Source organism: Schistocerca piceifrons, chromosome 5, assembly GCF_021461385.2.
Source record: "Schistocerca piceifrons isolate TAMUIC-IGC-003096 chromosome 5, iqSchPice1.1, whole genome shotgun sequence".
Taxonomy (NCBI): Eukaryota; Metazoa; Arthropoda; class Insecta; order Orthoptera; family Acrididae; genus Schistocerca; species Schistocerca piceifrons.
In genome coordinates, this window is record NC_060142.1 from 708,878,486 (window position 1) to 708,892,785 (window position 14,300).

Sequence of the window (14,300 nt, forward strand, 5' to 3'; positions counted from 1 at the left end):
CAGCCAAAGCCTTCTTCGGAAAAGCAAGGAAAACACACACACACACACACACACACACACACACACACACACACACAGTCACACAAGCAGGCGCATCTCACCTACAAGACTGCTACCCCCAGTTGCTGCAGCCAGGATGCAACTGTTGCACTGAACAAAAGCAGCAATCTGGAGTGGGGTGGGGAAGGGAGAGGGAGAGGGGGAGGGGAAGGGATAGCACGGTACCCATGGAGGGAGAGAGAAACGCTGTCTAGCGGAGTATCCAGGGACCAGATGGAAGCAAGACAATGCTGCCAGGCACAACACTGGTACGCTCTGGGGGAGGAATGGGGAGCAGAAAAGGAGAGGAGCAGAGAAGGAGAAAAGACCAGTGAATGTGTTGGCAGACAGTGAGGCACAATGATAGTAAGGGGACATGAATTAGGAGGAGGTGATAGGACAGAGGGGGCAGAAAGTAGTAGAGGGTGTGAGAACAGTAGGTTGCCGTAGGTTGAGACCAGAGTAATTTCACTAGCAGAGAATGTTTCCTGAGGATAACTCTCGTCTGCACAGTTCAGGAAAGCTGGTGGAGGAGGGGAGGGTCCAGATAGATTGCAGATTTATGATATTCAAACCCTATTTATGATATTCAAACTTAGGATATGTTCAAGAATTCTGCAGCATACTATGTTTAAGAGTCCTGCAGCATACCGATGATTAGAATATGGGTCTGTAATTTTGCAGGTCTATTCTTTTACCCTTCCTATAGTCTGCCCCCAGTAGCTGAGTGGTCAGTGCAACAGAATGTCAATCCTAAGGGCCCGGGTTCGATTCCCAGCTGTGCCGGAGATTTTCTCCGTTCAGGGACTGGGTGTTGTGTTTTCCTAATCATCATTATTTCAATCCCATCGACGCGCAAGTTGCAGAAGTGGCGTCAAATCTGAAGACTTGCATCCAGTGAATAGTCTACCCGACAGGAGGCCTTAGTCACTCCCTTCCTATACACAGGAGTTACCTGCACTTTTTTCCATTTGGCTGGAACTCTGTGGCGGGCAAGAGATTTGCTACAAATGCAGACTAAGTAAGTGGCCAATGCCATAGACTGACCTCAGTGAAATTTAATTGGGATTCCTTTCCATTCTGGCGACTTATTTGTTTTCATCTCTTTCAATCGCTTCTCAGTGCCAGGGATGCCTCTTTCTACATCCTTCATAGGGAAATCTGTGTGATGATCAAACAGAGGAATGTCTGTACAACCCTCCTAAGTCCAAGATTAAAACTTCAGCTTTCCTTTTCTGTTTTCTACTGCTGTGCCAGACTGATCAACAAGTGTTTGGGTAGAAATTTTTGATCAGCTTATGATTTTCCATATGAGCAGAATTTTTTTGGATTCTCAACACTGTCCTTTGAAAATGTATGATGGTGGAAGTTGTACATTTCAAGCACCTATTTTTGGGGGATGCACAGGTTTCTAGTAACTTTGGCAGTTGACATTTCCACGTTATTTCTTGATCTGAAAGCACAACAATCTCTGCTGCCTAAGCATTTTGTTATTAAACCATGGCAGATCTTTTCCATCCTTAATCCAGATGTGCACCCTACATACAAGAAAATCATGTCGCCCATTATTTGAAATCTGAAATTATTAACAATTCCCTTCCTATATATCTATGATACTACAAATTTTTTACATAACAATTTAGAATTATGCCAGGGGAACTGCTTTGATCACACTTAGAATACAAGAAATAAAGAAAATTTTATGCTGTCTGCTCATTTTTTTAAAATTATATGCTCAAACTCAACAGTATATGGGAATGAAAATTTCAAACAAACTAAAAAGCCAAGATCATTCTGAGTATGAAACTAGATTCACTGAAAAGAAAGCTGCATGATACTCTACATCAGTGATGCTACTACTCAGTTGAAGAATTCATGAATGATGAATTGAATATTTGAGCAGGATGTAGTTCATCTTATTACGTAAATATGTGAAGGTATATTTTCACTAAAAATTAAATTAATGTTTAAATCATCTTTTCAACCATAGTTTTAGTTTATGAAATTGTAAAAACCATATTTTGATGTGTCTCCTGTACTCTAATCAAATGATTATCTTATGTACAAGGTGTACAAATTTGCTTCCGCCTTTTGCCAAATGTGGCGACAACGGTAAGTAGCGGTTGAAAGAAACAGATCGCAGATGTCAGGAAGTTAGCTTGGACCTCGGTCAACATAACCACATTAATACATTAGTTGATTTGTGCCTGCATCATGAAGTTGTTCTTGATTGAAAATGTCAGTTTACGAGCCTAATTCTCGTCATTTACGGGAGGTGTTACTGTTTCGTTTCAATGTGAAGAAAACAGCGGCTGAGTCTCATCGAATGTTCTCAGGTATGTATGGTAAGGATGCTATTAGTTTAAGAACGTGTCATGAGTGGTTTCAACGCTTCAAGAACGGTGATTTTAACATCATAGACTGGCATAGTGGTGAAAGAGAGAATGTTTTTGATGATGCAGAATTGGAGACATTGCTGAGTGAAGACTCGCGCCAAACTCAAGAAGAATTGGCACGATTAGTGGGAGTGACACAGCAAGCCATTTCAAAATGTCTCAAGGCTATGGGCATGATTCAGAAAGAAGGAAGTTGGGTCCCGTGCAAGCTGAAACCAAGAGACGTTGAACGGCGTATGAGTGTTTGTGAACAGTCGCTTCAGAGGCAAAAATGGAAGGGATTTCTGCATCGCATTGTGACTGGGGACAAAAAATGCTTTCATTATGATAAACCTACATGTAAAAAATCATGGGTGTTTCCCAGCATGCTTCCACGTCGACGTCCAAACCGAATATTCACGGTTCCAAGATCATGCTCTGCATTTGGTGGGACCAGCTCGGCATCGTATACTATGAGGTGTTAAACCCAAGTGAAACAATCACAGGTGCTCGTTATCAAATGCAATCAATGCATTTGAGCAGAGCATTAAAAGACAAACAGCCACAATACAGCGAGAGGCACGATAAAGTGGTTTTGCAGCTCGGCAATGCTCGACCCCAAGTTGCGAAAGAGGTCAAAACGTACTTGGAAACGTTAAAATGGGAAGTCCTACCGCAGACATTGTTCACTCTGACTATCACCTGTTTAGATCAATGGCCCATGACCTGGCTCACCAACACTTCCAATCTCATGAAGAAGTCACAAATTAGATCGATTCGTGGATCGCTTCAAAAGATGAACAATTTTTTTGACGCAGGATTCGTACACTGCCCAAAAGATGGGAGCAAGTAGTGGCCAGCGATGGAAAATACTTTGGAATGATACATGTGTAACCAATTTGTTTCATTAAAGCCTCAAATGTGGGGAAAAAACGGCACAAGCAAAGTTGTACACCTCGTATGTTATGAGGCGAATAAATCACAATACAACAACCTCCATTGGCATCAAGAAGCTAACTGCAACCTGTACTAGCCCTCTCACCAAAAACAGTACCGGAAATTGAGCTCAAGACCTGCGCAAGGCAGTTACCTACCTCGACCACTCAGCTACAGAGGTTAACAGTGAATGTCAATGCATTGCTGTCCGCCCCCGGTAGCTGAGTGGTCAGTGCGACAGACTGTCAATCCAAAGGGCCTGGGTTCGATTCCCGGCTGGGTCGGAGATTTTCTCCGCTCAGGGACTGGGTGTTGTGTTGTCCCAATCATCATCATTTCACCCCCATCGACACGCAAGTCGCCGAAGTGGCGTCAAATCGAAAGACTTGCACCAGGCGAACAGTCTACCCGACGGGAGGCCCTCGCCACACGACATTTCATTTCAATGCATTGCTGAAAATGCTTTATGAGCTGATTTATACACATTTGTCTTAATGGTAATGTATTACAGGTATGAGATTGGTAAATTTACATAGGCTTTACTGTCAGGGCGTTTTCAAGACAATTGTACATGACAGTTCTGTACAAAAATTGCTTATTTGAAATGAGCAGTCTACAGACATTTCACAATGAACTGAATGCTTGTTTATAAATCTTTATGATTTGATAAGACTGCTCTATAACTGTAGTTCCTTAATGCTTATAAAGAAATTAGTATATCACGTATGAGTTATATGTCAGTTCCCATTGCATGAACTGTCTGACTTTCAGAGAGAACTAAGTTAATATGGGTGCAGTTGACTGGAGCATATATGCCAAAGGCTGCAAGTGCATTAGTTGCATCAGTACTGAATGGTGGTGAAAGTACAAACCTTTCATAAACTTACAAAAATAGCAACAGTGGACGAAAATCGATCCTTGGTGATTAAGATTAGGGGACATTAAGTCAAACAGTCTTAATGAACACTAGGGCTTTTACAAATACAGTAAAGAGCATGTGAAACCAAGTTTCTACACTTATTTAACGTGGCAGTTTAGGTGGGAGCGTTTTACACTATTGTTGTGGAGCTCAAACCTCTACTTCCTCACTTATTGCACTGCCAACCTCAACAAGCAGTTGTAGTAGCCATTAAAAAATGTTTTGTGTACTCCACTTTAGTATGTGTTAAGCGTTGCCTGATGTTTTCTTTTCTTATTTTGAAATGGGTGAAGAGTGTTATAACTTCCCTGCACAAAGTGTGGTCCTTTAGTGGATACAAGAGAGAGGAACAGATGATGTTCACGAACAAAGAATTCAGATATTAATTTATTCTACATCTAACATCAAATAGTAAAAATAATACATAACTTTGTTGCTGTAGTTGAAATGTCAGCTGCTAACAGCAGATGAATGTACAAATGTATACACACACAAATGATTTATAAATCTGTCACTCTTCAATACAAAGTCTTTTTTCAGAAGCTGTTGAGCTCTGGCCACTGTGAAAGCCTGTAACTTTTATTAAAAAAAAACAACGGTCAGTGGATGAATGTTCAAACTTTAGTACACACGCCACTGGAGCTGCGGAGATCAGATGCTTGTATCTCATTGGCAGTGGCATAATTGTTCCTGGTTGTGCCCTTATGTCACAGTGGCGGCTGTAGAAAATGCAGCGGTGTAACCAGTAGCACTTGAATTTGAAAGTGCGGCCAACTGGACAGTGGCCTAAACTTCAAAGCCAGGTCCATCAAGGGGTCTGAGTATAGCTCCCTTAAAAAGAAAGTATCGCCTACACAGTCTACCAATATGTACATACTCCACAAGCCACTGTACAGTGTGTGGCAGAGGATAGCTTGTACCACTACCAGCAAGGAAAAAATACTTTTATATGAGCCTGATTTCTCTTATCATATCTTTGCGGTCCTTACATGAAATGTACATTGGTGGTGGTAGGACTGTTCTGCAGTCAGCTTCAAATGCCAGTTCTCCAAACTTTCTCAACAGTGTTCCCAACAAATAATGTCATCTTCCCTCCAGGACCACTTGAGTTCATAAAGCATCTCAGTAATACTCGAGTGCTGATAGAACCTACGAGTAACAAACCTAGCATGGTGTCTTTGAAATACTTCAATGTCTTCCTTTAGACCAACCTGGTGGGGAACCCAAACAGTCAGGCAGTATTCAAGAATGGGTTACACTAGTGTTCTATATGTGCTCTCCTTTACAGATGAACCACACTTTCCTGCAATCCTTGCAATTAACGGAAGTCGACCATTCGCCTTCCCTATCACCATCCTTATGTGCTTGTTCCTTTTCATATCCCCTTTTGCAACATTATGCCTAGATATTTAATCGATGTGACTATCTCAAGCATTAACCTATTAATGCTGTATTTGAAAATCTTGGTATTGCATTTCCTACTTATCTGCATTAACTTACATTTTCTCCATTTAGAGCGAGCTGTCAAACATCACGCCAATTAGAAATTGTGTCATCTTGTATCCTCCTACAGTAACTCAACGATGACACCTCCAACAGCTCCAGATTGCTGTTCACCCTCTCCGTCAGATCATTTATGTGTAACAGAGAAAAGAGCAGTCCTATCACACTTTCCTAGGGCGCTCCTGATGATACCCTTGCCCCTGATGAACACTCACGATCACGGCCAGCATATTGGGTTCTTTTACTTAAGAAGTCTTAGAGCCACCCACATACCTGGGAACATGTTCTGTATACTTGGATCTTCATTAGCAGTCTGCATATGCAAACACCTTCCAGAAACCTAAGAATATGGAATCTGCCTGTTGCCCTCTGTCCACGATTCACAGGATATCATGTGGGAATTGGACAGGCTGAGTTTTGCACAGGAGATGTTTTCTAAGTCCATGCTGATTTGTGGATAGAAGCACTTCCGTATCGAGGAATTTTATAATACAGGGCGTTTCAAAAAGAAAGAGCAGATTTCAAACATTTATTTCTCAAAAACTACAAATGATAGAAACACAATTCCAACGGTCCTTCACTCAATATGAGTACCAAATGTTACACAACAAATATCAAAACTGTACCTCAATATGAGCACCATTTGTTACACGACAAATATCAAACCGGTATCTCATTTCTTGCCACACACGACGCAACTGGTCTTTAGTTACCGAATTCACGGCCGCAACAATTCGATGTCGTACCTCTTGAAGAGTAGCGGGCATAGGTGGGACATAAACACAGTCCTTTATGTACCCCCACAAATAAAAATCGCAGGGAGTAAGGTCTGGTGACCTGGGAGGCCACAGACGATGACATTGATCTTGTGCTCCTGCTCTTCCAATCCACCGTCCTGGAATGGTGTTATTTAGGTACCGTCGTACAGGTTCAGAGAAGTGTGGTGGGGCGCCATCTTGCATGAAGATGAAGTGATTTGAATCTTCCTGAAGTTGAGGAAATAGCCAGTTTTCTAACATGTCCAGGTAAATGGTTCCTGTGATAGTTTTCTCCATGAAAAAGAAAGGTCCATAAACTTTGTTTACCGAAATTGCACAAAAGACGTTAACCTTTGGTGAGTCTCTTTCATGTTGAATAACGTCCCTCGGAGTTTCACTCGCCCAAATTCGTACGTTATGCCGATTAACTTTACCAGAAATGTGAAACGTTGATTCATCTGAAAAAATTAATCGTTCGGCAAAATTGTCCTCTTCCATGTCCTGTAGAATTGCAGTTGAAAATTCGAACCTTTTGTTGTGGTCGTCAGGACGCAATGCTTGCAATAACTGCAGTTTGTACGGCTTCATGTGCAGACGCTTACTCAGAACGCGCCATACCGTTGTTTTAGACATGTTTAGTTCGTGACTTGCCCGTGTCGTGGATTTTCTAGGGCTCCTTTCGTAAGCTGCACGGACACGCTCGACATTTTCATCCGATGTGCGTGGACGACCCGTGCTTTTTCGCTTGCAGATGCAACCATCTTCTACGAATCTGTGATGCCACTCATAAATTTGCTTATGACGAGGCGGCTGTTTGTTGAATTGACGGCGGAATGCACGTTGCACACCAACAATGGACTCTAACTTTGCAAATTGCAGCACACAAAATGATCGTTCCTGTGGTGTCGTCGCCATTTTCCTACAAACAAACGCCAGCGCCACTGCGGATTTGCATGGAACTTCTGCGCGGACCATTGAAAAACTTTGAACCTTTCTCTGACAAGAAACGTTTGAATTGTGTTTCTATCATTTGTAGTTTTTGAGAAATAAATGTTTGAAATCTGCTCTTTCTTTTTGAAACGCCCTGTATTTGCACTGAGAATATGTTCACGGCTTCTGCAGTATACCAATGTTAACTAGATGGGCCTGAATTTTTGTGGGTCCATTGTTTTAACTTTCTTACATATAAAAGTCACCTGTGCTTTTTCCAGTCACTTGGGACTTTGCATTGGGTGAGAGAATTCCTACAAATACAAGCTAAGTAAGGGACCAATCCCGTAGAGCACACTCTGTAAAACTGAACTGGGATTTCATCTGGACCTGGTGGCTTATTTGTTTTCAACTCTTTCTGTTGCTTCTCTATGCCAGGGATGCTTATTACTATGTCTTTCATATAGGGGTCTGTATGACAGTCAAATGATGGTACATTTGTAAGATCCTCCTACATCTACATCTACACTCTGCAAACCAATGTGAGGCGCATGGCAGAGGATACGTCCCATTGTACAAGTTATTAGGATTTACTCCCATACCGTTCACATATTGAGCATGGGGAGAATGACTGTTTGAATGCCTCTCTGTACACGCAGTAATTATTCTAATCTTATCCTCATGATGCATAGGGGATTGTAGTATGTTCCTAGAGTCATCATTTAAAGCAGGTTCCTGAAACTTTGTTAATAGACTTTCTCAGGATAGTTTTACATCAGTCTTCAAGAGTCTTCTAGTTCAGTTCCTTCAGTATCTCTGTAACACTCTCCCTTGGATCAAACAAAGCTGTGATCATTTGTGCTGCCTTTCTCTGTATACATTCAATACCCCCTGTTATTCCCATCTGGTACGGTGCCCACACACTTGACAAATGTTCTAGAACCGGTCGAATGAATCATATTGTATCCTCCTACAGTAACTCAATGATGACACCTTCCTGTAGACCACAGCAGCATCAGTTACCAGCTGCAGATTGCTGTTCACCTTCTCAGTCAGATCATTTATGTATACAAAAATATATATATGCAAAACTCCTGCATGAATGATTTCTTAATTGTGAGATTTAAAACCTCAGCTATTCTTTGTCTTCTATTGCCAAAACAGACTGGTTAATGAGTGGCTGGAGAGAAGAGTTTTACCCGCTTAGCAATTTTACATAAGACCACAATTTTTTCAGGTTCTCTGCAAGGTATGACCGTGGTAGTTATTGAATGCTTTGCATATTGATCTTTTTACAGATGCATGAATTTCTACCAACTTCTGCCTATCTTCTCATTTGCACATTCTTTTTTGAACTGCGAGCGCAACACTCTCTGCTTCTTCTTCCAAATTTTGTTATTAAAGCACAATGGGTATTTTCAGTCCTTAATCTACTTTTTCAGAACAGAACTCTGTTTAAACTTTGTCCATAATTACTCTACACCCATCATACTGAAACTTAATAATACCCATTCATTTAGTAAGTGGGAAGCTAACAGTGACTTATCTGCTCTTTCTACCAAAAATAATCTCATAGCCTTCTTGATAAATTTCTTAACTTTAGTAATTGTAATCACAGTAATGACATCATGATTGTTAATTCCTGTCTCTATACTGACTCTGACAATTAGGTCAGGCCTGTTTGAAGCTACAAGATCTAAAATATTTCCATTGGATGTACGCTGTCAAGGTGGCTCCTCAAGACAGCTTTCGGAAAACATGTTCAAAAGGACTTCACAATACTGCCTTTCTGCACCACTTGCACTGAATCCATGGACATCACATTCTATACTCGGTAGGTTAAAGTTTCCTTCAATTAATACTGCATAATCTGGGTATTTCCATGCTTCTGAGCATAGATTTTCTTCGAATAATTCTAAAGCTATCATTACAGAATTGGTTGCCAGTAAAAAGATTCAGTGATTAAATTGATTTCATCTAGATTTTTTATGCACACACCAATCACTTCAAGAGACAACATTTTCGCCGACTGCAATAAACACTCCTCCTCCTATGGGTCTAATCTGTCTTTTTGATAAACGTTCCATGTCCCCTAAATATTTTAGGGCTTTTTACTCCAAGTTTCAGACAGCTCTTGGTTCTGAGAATCATGTGATCATGACAACTTTCCTAGAGGGCACTGTAATTCAGGTACTTTCTAACAAATGCTTCGGAAATTTACTGTTAAAATTTTGATAGCTGAAGTATTTATACTTTGTATGTGATCTGATTTTGCTCTCTGTATAATGACTGGTGAATGTTGATCCGAGAACCTGAAATGACCATCTAACTTATAGTATAGTAGCTGGCAAAACAGAACTAGCATTAAAACGACTGGATACTTGCACTTCATAACAATTCCTTTGATTCCATGTATGAATACTGATATGTCACCGGAATTATCTGCAAAACTTTTAACTGAGTAGTTAATCATGTAATTTCAGACTATGTAGTCAAGGGAAGAAATAAAAGTGCATGATCAGTAAACACGATATTTTGTAACAAGGAAACTGTCTTATAAGCAATCATTGTTCAATGTACCCTAATAGTTTTGTTAGGCAGTGCAATTCAATGAGTTTCAAAACATTAGATGCTCTACAAATCATCAGACTTGCAGGCTATGGAGCATCTCTATGTATGTTTTACTGACAAAGACCAGATGTTCACTTTCCTCTCCATTACTGCAGACAGAATTAAATATTCTATTCTACGAGGAATTACTGCTTTCTGAGACATTATGAAGCAGGCTCATTAGTTGTAGATTTGTAATTTCCGCAAGTTTCATACACTATTTTGCCTATTTATGTTCATTAGCAAAAATTATTTGTTTTATCAGGAACAACGTTCAGCGATTCATCATTCTCCTCCTTTTCTTAACAGATCATGAACTACTGCAATTTGAATGTAATTTGTATTGGTGTCAATTTTCATTAAATTATGGTTGGTTGGTTTGGGGAAGGAGACCAGACAGCGTGGTCATCGGTCTCATCGGATTAGGGAAGGATTGGGAAGGAAGTCGGCCATGCCCTTTCAGAGGAACCATCCCGGCATTTGCCTGGAGTGATTTAGGGAAATCACGGAAAACCTAAATCAGGATGGCCGGACGCGGGATTGAACCGTCGTCCTCCCGAATGCATTAAATTATGTATTGTACAAAATGAGACATTTTCAATGAGAAACAGTACCTTCATATCATTTTCACCATTGTGCCATACTTAGATCTTTTTGGTAAGTGTGATGTGTGCGTAAAAGGATGTAGAAATGAGGCCTTTGATTGAATTACATTACATTAGAACAACTTTTCATTTCAACAGCCCGTAGTGAGGAAATCTCCAGTATAAAGAACATGTCAGAAAAACAAGAACACACAATAAATATTTACATAGAAATACCATATATATCTATATAGAAAAACAAAAATTTATACACTAAATGCTACCACTTTACAATGACAGATGATGTGAATGTGACGAGGCCTTAGCACAAGAGTTTCAAATATTGTTAACGGAAATATGAAAATGTTTTGTTTTTGTGCAGCTGTGCGTATAACATTGAAAAACACTGGGCAAGTAGGTGTAGTAAGCTACTACTAACAGAAGCCTACTACAGAGAACTACTGTTAGTAGATGTGCACAATCAAAGGATTAAGGGAACAAATGAATAACAACATCAAACACAAAAGAATAATTGTTACAAAAGAAAAAAGACTAACAAAGGGAAACAGCAATGGATCATTATTGAAGAAAAACCATCAGATAAAAATCAAATAATGGAAAAATTCAGCATGGAATGTAACAATATGGTGCAAAGGAAAGTTGCTACTCACCATATAGCAGAGATGCTAAGTTGCAGATAGGCACAACAAAAAGACTGTCACAAATATAGCTTTGGGCAGTAAGGCCTTCCTCAAAATTCGATGACAAACACACACGCAAAGGCAACTCTCACACACTCACAGAATAAAGAGGATTTACAAATGGGACTTCAAGAGAAATGAAACAATTTTAAAGCTCTAGCAATATAAAGATGGTTAGTTATGGGACACTAACTCAGTTGGACAAGCAGAGAGAAGGAAATCATTGTCGGTCTTGTAGAAGGAACCATTACAGCATTAGCCTAAAGTGATTCACGTAAATCAGGGAAACACTGCATCAGGATGCCTGTATGGGGATGTGAGCCGTTTTCCTCCCAAATACAAGTCGACTGTACCAGCTCATTCAGTACAACATTGAGAAGCAAATGGAGAGAGAAAGATACAAATATTGATTTTTTATACAGACAGCAAGTAACAGACAAAAATCACTTCACATGAAGAATATAAGTAGATAATTAATTAGTATACAGAAATGAAGTTATATATGAACAGTAGAAGTAATAAGCAACATCCACTGCATATCTGAAAAAGGAAGGATAGCATTAATTTCTGTTCAACGTAATCACAATGCTCAAACAAGGAGAAATTTTGATATTACACATGAAAAGTAGTCTTTGTTATGTATCATGTACAGCAGAATCTGAATGTCGGTCAGTTTAATCTCAGATGCAAGTAAGATACTGGAGTGGACACTGACAATCTAAATTTTTCCAAAACAAGTTGTAAAAACTATGTAGCTCAGAACAGTATCTGCTGCCTTCAACAGAAATCTTCCTCCTGACCTCTTCTTGTACAAGATGAGCCAATTAAAAATAATTTCAGGTAGATGTACCAGTTTAATAAGGTAGCCAATGAAATTCTTACAGAAATTGTTCATGTAAGTACATTAGAGTTGCTAAAACACTTAAATTATGCAACAAAAATTGTCTGTGTTATTACTTTAAAAACAGTGCCTTTAACATTGTGAATTAAATTTATTATTTCAAGACTGAAATAATGAGATGAAATAGTAGCCTTTATCAGTCATAAATTTTTGCAGTTGAAAAAAAATTATTTCAAGTGTGAAATAATAATGAAATACAGTAATCACCTTTATCAGTATTAAATTTTTGCAGTTCCCGGGAAATGGCATTATCTTCCTCTGCTGCTGATCTTACAGTTTCCCTCAGTAGATCAACTGCTTTATTTTCATCATCAAACTTTCTTTGCAGTTCTCCAACACGTTTTAGCTGTTGACTTGCTCGACTGATTAAACGAGTTGAATCAGCCTTAGCAATGTTTGATTGTTCAAGAAGTGAGTCTTCAAGTATTCCAGGATAAACCTTTCAATAATGCATGACACATGAGAAATGGTAACTATAAATAGAAAGATACTGATCTACTTAATAAGTCTAAGGGATTTGCAACAAAAATAAAAATACATAAAATAAGGGAAAGGCAGCCACTTACCTATAGCAGCCTGAAGTGTGTGTGTGTGTGTGTGTGTGTGTGTGTGTACAAAAATATATAATTGTTCCTTTTCTGGTAAGAGTACACACATTCACACTCACAACTGCACAGACACCCAAATGTATACGTCATGGTAGTGGTTACCACAAGCATGTATGTTTGAGTTTCTGTATGGATGTGTATGTGACTGTGTGTGCTCTTACTAGAAAAGGAGAAAGAGCTTGAAAGTTAATGTTACCCATTTTCTGTTATGTGTTTCTGTGCACCACACACCAGTTCACAACAATAATGGTTGCCTTTCCATTATTTCATGAATTTGTGACAAATATGATGGAATGTCTTGTTCATTACAGATGTATGACCATTATTTAGGCTGTGTCTGAGATACACAAACCAACATCAGGCATGGAAATAACATGTGCACTAAAATACATCCTGCAATTTTGTGTAACATGAAAAATGGGTACCATGTATATTAAAGAATGTCAGGTGGCATTTAAGACAGATAATGACCATGCTGTTAGAGTGCTGCAGATGGATGACCTTGAATACATTGTTGTCAAATAGTTCTTTCCTCCTGAAATCTTGTCCACTGCTCTTAAATGACACCACTGGTGACATCTTGTACTGGTCGTGACTACCCTCTCATTTGCCAATTAATATAATATCTCATACTGGTTGATTGGCCTCTAATTTTCCAATGATTATGCCTAACATAATGTCATCCAAAAGATGTTCACTGTGCCATTTTCTAACAGTGTGTGCGAAATGTGCAAAATAAGTAGTTGAAACCATTATACCCATGATATCCATCCACAAGTACTGAAACAGGGCCATGAAGTGGTCCCATACTGATGTTGCTATGTATGTCACATGTTTACATTTTGTCTCATCAGTGTTTAGTCTACACAACGTATTTAGAATATAGTTGTAAGCTCTGGAGTGAACTGAGCGAACAAAAACAGGACAAAGCACCAGGTTTTCTTGCAAAGGAAGAAGAACCTTCAAATAAACTCATTTTTTGTCTTTTTGTGTTTGCTGAAGTAAAAATCTAGATAGAAAACTATGTGTGACATTACAATGGTTGTTACAGCTCAAGTGTGCAGGCTGATCAGTGAACAAAAAACAATAGGGAAAGTATTTGACACACTAAAAGAGAACGTGGGAGGAATTTTAAATACATTATTATTTACATCTGTCTCAAAACCAAGGGAAACAGATAAAACATACCTTTCCATAAGCTGCATCTGCTGCAATTGTTGCATTCACTGCAGCTTCTTCTGCTCTTTTCAGTGCAGTAACAATATCCCTGTACGCGTTACTTGCCCTAAGAGCGAAACTTGCATCTTCCAGTGTGGCATTCAACATTCTATAAGAATGGACAATGATAAGAACACAGGTGATCAAATTGGTTTATTCTGTAATAAGTATCCAGAATTATTTAAAACATATTCCACAAACTAATTGATGAACATTTT

At 39.3% G+C, this 14,300-nt stretch overlaps 1 protein-coding gene across 1 annotated transcript in view; it reads right to left on the reverse strand.

The window, feature by feature from the left end:
• Positions 1 to 14,300, reverse strand: part of LOC124799214 (laminin subunit alpha-1) — a 216,601-nt gene that overhangs the window by 105,716 nt on the left and 96,585 nt on the right. Inside the window, exons 18-19 of the mRNA XM_047262749.1 lie at positions 14,053 to 14,191; positions 12,464 to 12,695 (exon numbers count right to left, since the gene is read on the reverse strand). Coding sequence (XP_047118705.1) covers positions 12,464 to 12,695; positions 14,053 to 14,191 — 371 coding nt within the window. The remainder of the gene's footprint in view (positions 1 to 12,463; positions 12,696 to 14,052; positions 14,192 to 14,300) is intronic.